This window comes from Zingiber officinale, chromosome 2A (assembly GCF_018446385.1).
Source record: "Zingiber officinale cultivar Zhangliang chromosome 2A, Zo_v1.1, whole genome shotgun sequence".
Classification (NCBI taxonomy): Eukaryota; Viridiplantae; Streptophyta; class Magnoliopsida; order Zingiberales; family Zingiberaceae; genus Zingiber; species Zingiber officinale.
Genome location: NC_055988.1, coordinates 117522576 through 117530674, shown reverse-complemented (window position 1 = coordinate 117530674; position 8099 = coordinate 117522576). Strand labels below are relative to the sequence as shown.

General features: G+C 37.1%; 1 protein-coding gene across 1 annotated transcript; it reads left to right on the top strand.

Moving 5' to 3' along the window:
* The first annotated feature begins 1435 nt into the window (after window positions 1-1435).
* Window positions 1436-4697, top strand: LOC122042058 (putative receptor-like protein kinase At4g00960). Its single transcript, XM_042601986.1, has 7 exons — window positions 1436-2246; window positions 2920-3078; window positions 3152-3282; window positions 3371-3581; window positions 3700-3937; window positions 4020-4176; window positions 4263-4697. The coding sequence occupies exons 1-7, from the start codon at window positions 1445-1447 to the stop codon at window positions 4587-4589; spliced, it is 2025 nt and encodes a 674-aa protein (XP_042457920.1). The 5' UTR covers window positions 1436-1444; the 3' UTR covers window positions 4590-4697.
* Window positions 4698-8099: the final 3402 nt, after the last annotated feature.

Sequence of the window (8099 nt, the reverse complement as noted above, 5' to 3'; positions counted from 1 at the left end):
ACGTGCAAAGGAAAAGGTAAGGGATCAAATTTTAGGCGGTTTTAGCTAACAAAATTTTTTCCGACCGCTAATTTCGTCGCTAATTAAGGGAATTCTTGTAGTGTAGTGTTGTGTTCAACCAAACATGATGAATATAAATCTGGATCATTACTTTGAGAACATTGGTCACAACAACAAAAAAAAAAAAAAAACAAGTCTTAGATGGCAAATTTGGAGAGTTTTAGACTATAAAGATGCTCTAGATTAAACACCCACCTACACATGAATTGTTAGCTTGAGAACTGATAAGTAGTCAACACTGTATAAAAGAATAAGATCCGCCGAAATGTTTGTTTTTTAAAAAAAAAATTTGTCAACATTTTGTAGCTTGAGAAACTTGGATTTTGACTTAATTAATGTCGACCATGGTACTCCAATCAAAGTCGCCTCTTAATAAATATAAAATTGTGGTGTGCCTTTTAGGAAACTTCAACTACGCACGATACATCGCCATTCTACAATGATAACACATTGTAGCCGCCCTGATTTCGGTTAAATGCTCGATGTTGATAGCTCATGAGTCTCTCTGCCTATCAACAAGCCGCTTTTGTTGGCCGCCGGGCAATGCTGCATTTGGTCAGCACTTCAATGATTAACCAGATTTATAAAATTTGAATCCACATTGCAAAGTATAGTTCGAATCTCATCAAGATACATTATACTTGAAGAGTTGAATTTTCTTCTTGACCATCCGTTTGGATCTATCTCCATTTCTTGTTTTATCTTAAGATTTAGTGGAAAATTTTTATGGTTCAAATTGGTCATCTTAAAAGTAATTGAATAGTAAAAGCTGAATATCTAAATTATCAAAAAAAAAAAATAATTCTATTGAAACGACAAGTCAGATATTAATTATGAACTATCACTTGAATCACTGGATCAATAAAAAATTTCCCTAGAACAACGTCGATTATATTTAAAATTAGTCAATATCAAATTATATATAAGGAAGACCTTCAATCGGAGGAACAATCGATCATTGCTCGAGATCCTCATTTCATGATTAAAATTTCGTGCACGGATTACCCTTTCAATTGGAGGAACAATGGTCAAAATCTAAGTAGCGTAAGGAATTCGCTAAGAGAAAAAACATGATAATCCTAGTCGGTTCGGTTCGGTCCCATGAAAATTTCCCATCGGTCACCAGGATAAATCAAAAAACGCACGCGGTAGTCAACTCAGACACCCAGCATCTTTTGATTGCGCTCCCCATTTAGAAAAAAATTCCTATAAATACGTCGTAACTGAGATTGAATTATGAATACCTAGGTGATAATTTGAATGTCCTACCACGGCACTGCCCCGCTAAGAAAGGTCAAATGTGGAGTTGATCTTACCCCATTTATTTTATGTTTTATATATATATAGATAAACTTTCTCTTCTGATTCCCAAGCAAAGCAAATCATGGATTGTACTCACAAGTTCAGGCCTTCCTTCGACTGTCTGTCTCTGTTCATTATCTTCCACTTTGGTCCTGCAACAGGCGCTTTGACTTTCTTCCAGAACTACTGCCCAACCGATGCAAACTACACAGCAAGGAGTGCATTCCAAGCCAACCTCAATGTCCTCCTCCTCTCCCTCTCCTCCTCCACAGCCGCCGCCGCCGGATTCTACAACAACACGGTGGGTCGATCCCCAAACCAAGTCTACGGCCTCTCGCTGTGCCGAGGAGACGTCCTCCCCAACAACTGCCAGATCTGCCTCAATGCCGCCTCCAACAACATCACTCAGAACTGCCCCGGCGGCAAGAGCGCCACCATATGGTACAACCGCTGCATGCTCCGCTACTCCAGCACCAACTTCTTCTCTTACTATACCACCACCCAAAAGTTCTACCAACTGGATCCCAGCAACGAGACCGACCCGCAAGTATTCAACGAGCATTTAGGAAACCTGATGAACAGCCTAGCTAACGCGGCGCGTGCCTCGACCAGACTGTACGCAGCAGGGAACATGAGCTTCACCAGCTTCACAAACATTTACGGATTGGTGCAGTGTACGAGGGATCTGCCGGCGGACGAATGCTACAATTGTCTTCTCAATGGGATCGCGGACATACCGAACATGTGCCACGAGAGACGGGGATGCAAGGTGTTAGGACAGAGCTGCTACGTTCGATATGAAACGTTTCCTTTCTTTAACGTTTCTGCTCCGGGGGTTATCTCTTTGCCTGCGGAGGTTACCAATTCGACCACAGCTAACGAAGGCAAGATTGTTTAGACTCGTTTTGCTTTTGACTGCGAGTATATGCTTCATAAGAATAGATTTGATAGAGCATTTTTTTTTTTATGTTTGACCTGTGACTTAAAATTGATAGATCGTTTTTATTTCTATGCATTTGACTTGTCTTTTGAGCCATTTGATCCACTTGTTGTCTGAGTAATTTAGCAGGGCTCATCCATTAGATTAGATTGACCAGTATATCTATTATGTACCACTGATTGCCCAATTCAGTCAATCAACCAGCTTTATTTGAATAATTTGTTCAGTAAATTCGACCTATCCAACTCGCTTGAGTGCTTAATTTAGTTAACCAATTAGTTTCCTCTGACCAACTCAATTCATCTAATTCAATTAGCGTGTTCTATTTGCATACTTTGGTGATTTATTATCGACTATTGGCTTGTACAAAGGAGAGCTTGACGCGACAATAAAGTTGTTACCGTGTGACTTGATAGTTACAGATTTGAGTCGTAGAAACAACTTCTTATAATTCAAGATAAAACTGCATAGAATAGAATTTTTTTTAGAACTTGCCATTAACAAGAGCTTTGTGCATTGGACTACCTTTTGATTGGTCTATACCATGTTATAAAATAGACAATATTATTTTTTTCCTGACATCTAAATTATTTTATACTCTTTCTATTTTTGCTTAGGAGAAAGTAGCAACACTAGAAGAAACAATGGAAGAGTAAATTTATATATCATCATCCTAATTGCCGCAGCACTACCACTTCTTTGTGCCATTTCTTTTTTCTGTGGAAGAACAAAAGCAGCATTACCAAGATGGAAGCCACTCTCTCTACTAATATTCAGTATGCCTCCTGAATAAAATGTTTGAGCATGGATGGATGATTATTATTGACTATCAAATATGTTTCTATACAGATAACAGAAATCAACATGAAGTAAGAGGTGCAGAATCTTCATTGTTTGATCTGGAGAGTATTAGGATTGCTACTGACAACTTCTCTGATGCAAACAAGCTAGGAGAAGGTGGATTTGGACCAGTGTATAAGGTTAGTCGGAAGACTTAAAGTATGTTTGCCTATTGAGGATTCCAAACTTTTGATAATCAGTAGTGATGTTGATGGTGGTTGAATGCAGGGGAGTCTGGAGAATGGAGAACAGATAGCAGTGAAAAGGCTTTCGAGAAGCTCAGGGCAGGGACTGGTTGAGTTGAAAAATGAAGTGCTTCTGGTCGCCAAACTTCAACACAGAAACCTCGTCAGGCTGTTAGGTTGTTGCTTAGAATCGGAGGAGAAAATACTGGTTTACGAGTATCTTCCTAATACAAGTCTTGACAAGTTTTTGTTTGGTAAGGTTTCACTACTTGATCTTTGTTTTTGCATGACAATGTGCATCATTATGTCTTGAAAAGTTTCAGTTATGTTGAGTCTTGCCATGCCATTATATTTCACAAATGGATTGGGCAGATCCTTTGAGGAGAATGCAATTGGACTTAGCAACGCGATTTAAGATCATTGAGGGGGTTGGACGAGGGCTTCTTTATCTTCATGAAGATTCTAGATTGAAGATCATTCATCGGGATCTAAAAGCAAGTAACATCCTGTTAGACGCGGATATGAACCCTAAAATTTCAGATTTTGGTCTTGCCAAGATTTTCGGTGGAGATGAGACACAAGGAAACACTAGTAGAATTGCTGGGACATAGTATGATTTATTCAGTCCATTCATTCTTATATTTGAAGTGCAATAAAATTACATCTCAATATTTCTTTTCTATTTATGACAGTGGATACATGGCACCAGAATATGCACTTCAAGGGATCTTCTCAATTAAATCAGATGTGTTTAGCTATGGCGTGCTGATCTTAGAAATTTTAACTAGTCATAAGAATAGTGGTTACCAAGGATTATCTTCAGAGTATTCCATTGATCTTCTTACTTATGTAAGTATGAATCTTTAATGACAAAAATTTAATATACAATTTTCTTTGAATGAAAGAAAATTTAACTTTCATCTCACCTGCAAAAGGTTTGGCGCCATTGGACTCAAGGAAATGCTTTACAAGTGATCGATCAAAGTCTTGTCCATCAATGTCAGGTACAAGAAGTTCTAAGATGCATGCATGTCGGACTATTGTGCGTGCAAGAAGACCCAAATAAAAGACCTACCATGGCCAATGTTCTTCTTATGCTCAACAGTCACTCTGTTAGTCTTCCTACATCTTCAGCTCCAGCATTTGCCAATCACCATGGCGCAACCAACCAATCGAATGTTGTTTTACAAAGGATGGAGATCCCAGTCACAGCTAAATTTTCTAAAAATGATGTTACAGTCTCTGAATTGAAGCCTAGATAAAAGTCACACTTGGCATTTTCTGTGTACTTGAGAAAACATGGTATTCCTGTCTACATTAGTTACTAAAATGTAGATGGCAAGGAGAAGCTTGATTAAGATATTGTTTCACCCAAAGTGTAGATTTCTTGCTTCCAATAACAATAGATAAATGAGCTCGGTAGAACAAATTCAAGAGTAAGCATGAAAAATAGCAATAGATAAATGCACAAGAATACTTACAGAACATAATGCTCCTTTCTGATTTCTTCAAACTTTTCAAGTGAATCTTCTTCATCTTTCCTAAACAGAGATAGTTTTTAACAATAGTCACAGATAGTGAGAGTTTATCTGGATTAACACATTAACAATAAATTATCACTAATAAGAAGCATGCCTGGAGTACGAAGTTGTCAAGGCTTTATTAACAATGCCAAATTCTTCAAATGGAAGCAATTTGCAACGGCCCTCGATTGAATGTAATTATTAAAGACAAAGTCAAATATATTGCAAAGAACAAAAAAAAAGACTCTGTTTGCCATTATAAAATCTAAATCGTAACAAGTATACAATTAGTAAAACACCCCGAGCAAAGAACTAAAATTGCAGTCTCATAGCTAGTGTACCTATATAGACTACACTGCTTATGACATTCGGGCCGAATCTGCCGACTTGAATTTTCCTACATCACGGGTAATCAACTGAAGTCATTTTTAATACTATTGCAGATAAAGGACAAAGAGTTGACATAAGAGAGACTTAGAGAGGAGCAGAAATCTGTAAAGATGGTAATTATTTAGCGTATTTTGCAGCATCTGGCTTTATGCTCCACAGCCCACTCTTTCAGTTCAAAAGTTTTATTGTTTTATCTTACTTAGATCGAAGAAGAGAAGGCAACGAAGCAAATGAGGAGCACAATGATGCCTCACGCGAAGCCCCTTCCAAAATTTAGCAATCCATTCATCCCTCAAAAGTGAGCAAGTAGAATTGCACTCAGTAACTGGAAATATAATTTCAATCTCATCTACATCTGCTGATTAAAGATGGGCATTGTATACATTTATACAGATCTATGAAGGAAAACACAAAACCAAAGTCGCCGGACTTGCATGTGAAGCAGAGAGTCGAGAGTCGAAGGGCGTTGCAGCAGATGAGATGATGACATGATGTGGCTTCTGCCTGTCACTGGACTTGCTTGTGAAGCAGAGAGTAAGTGCCGACAGGTATTGCAGCTGATGAGATGATTCAACTTCTGCAGTTGTTCATGGATGACGAACCAGCAGTCTATGTTTGTAGAGTTGTGAAGTAGACAGACTGACTCCACATTGTGCTTGTATTCTACGCCATCAAATTCTTTTGATGTTGTATTCATAATTTGACAAATTTGATTTGCAGCATAGATTCTGTATTGACTTTGTGATTTGTATTATTTTTTTTAAATTGTCAGCTTACCTGTCACATCACATGAATACATTTTAAGAAAACTGAAAATTTAGAAATCTCCATATTAATATGATATTATCCACTTTAGATCTAAATTTTTATGATTTTACTTTTGAGTTCTACCCAAAAAATTTCATGTCAATGGAAATATCTTTTCTCTTTATAAAGTATGATCTTTCCCATGTGTTTTATAATGTGGGACTATATTTACAACCTTACAAATCCAATAATCCCCCCTCAAACAAAGGACCACATGCTTCCCAAGTCCGATCCTCTTAATTCAAACATAGGAGCCTCCACTTTTTTGTTCGAGGTAATATTGTACCCATATGGCTTAATCAGACCATGACTGTTGTGTTAGTTGGTGGTAAACCTTCTAGCAATAAAAGAATTTAGACATCTCCATATTTACATGATATTGTCCACTTTGAGCCTAGACCCTCATGACTTTGTTCTTGGATTCTACTAAAAAGGTCTCGTGCCAATGGAAATATTTTTTCTCTTTATAAATCATGATATTTCCCATATATTTTATAATGTAAGACTATATTTGTAACCTTGCAAATTCAACACTGTTAGCTTCAATGCAGTTGTTTTATTTATAATATGAGATTTTATTTCATTGCTCAAAGTTGGTTACATACATACACCTAAGAAATACATGTAGATGCTTTGGATCCTTAAATAGGTAATACATAAAATATCAACTCTTTAATGAAACATTACTTGAGACTAGAGTGAAAATAATTTGTTATATCATTTTTTTTATATATACAAGGCATTCAAATTTTACAACCTGATTAATATGAAATAGACAGTCTAATCTCACATTTGGTCCACAAGTAAATTTAAGAAATACGATGACTCCTGACATGGCACCCAAGTGTCACCATTAGTTCAATTATCGTAGGTGTGCCTTACATGAGCATTGAATTCTGGTTGCTTAGGAGCTACATCTTACCTCGTACCACCACATCAAACTCCGGGAGACTGGGATATAAAATATATAAAAAAATTGTTACTAGCGGCAAACAAGGATAACCCTTACCCAGGGCTCCTCCAAAATCGTCCCACGCGCATTAGAAGAGATTAAGAGAAGTAAATCATAAAGGTCATTTGACCTAACAGAGCCGCCCTCTACATGGGAAAATATATAGGCTTGCGGGGTGAATTCCTATGCCTGCCAGGATTCGACCTCTATCTATCAGCGGCAACTCACCACGCACATACCTACTACATGTGGTTCCATGGCCATAATTATGAAACGCCATTCCTTCAAATTGATGACAAAACCTCGATAGCAACTCACTACTCTTCCTGTTTAAATCATAATTGTGAGATACCCTATGCTTTTTCTCTTAGCAATTTTTACGATTGCTTAAGCAAATAGTTCATTCAGTGGGTGTTATATCCTTAGGTTTCTTCTTTAGCAACTTTTTAGGCCATCAAACACTTTAATGACGTAGAAAGACTTAAAATCATACAATATGGCCACCATTACACTCTTTTTACTCTTTGTTTATATTTTATAATCATAATTTTAAGTATTTTTGCCAAAAGAGCTTGAGATCATGTCATATGACCACAATTACAATCAATATTAGTCTCCTAAATTTTTATTTTTTTATACCAGTTATTTAGATCTTACAATCCAGCTAATTTGGAAAAGACAGTCTAGCCTCACTCTCACATTCTGAATACCAAGTAAATTAACAAGTACTCACGATAGTTCATCTAAAGTGACCAATGTCCTTAGATTTTTCATCCTATTAGAGAAAAATTATCATGCAATGCACCATAGTTGGGATTCAAATTTTAAGTGTCTGATTAACCATTAAAGTACCTAACCGCTACACAAAACCCTAAGGGCTACCAAAAGTGTTCGAAGTCTGATTAACCACTGGAGTACATGACATGCGCGCGCCGAAAGTCAAATTGGTCGGGGTAAAATTTACCCAAGTAGAACAACCAACATTTTGTCATGTGGATTCTTTTTGCTTATTGCTCACGGAAGTATTAACCATTATTAATGGTGATTTCGTAACCTCCTGAATAGTAATGGTCGGTCATTGATGGTCGCTGACTATCATT

What these genes read in the sequence shown, in the direction of transcription:
- LOC122042058 (XM_042601986.1), top strand. Translation starts at nt 1,445, where the DNA reads ATGGATTGTACTCACAAGTTCAGGCCTTCCTTCGACTGTCTGTCTCTG. An exon ending in AGTAGAATTGCTGGGACATA is followed by an intron (nt 3,938 to 4,019) that starts GTATGATTTATT and finishes TATTTATGACAG; the next exon opens with TGGATACATGGCACCAGAAT. An exon ending in CCATTGATCTTCTTACTTAT is followed by an intron (nt 4,177 to 4,262) that starts GTAAGTATGAAT and finishes CACCTGCAAAAG; the next exon opens with GTTTGGCGCCATTGGACTCA.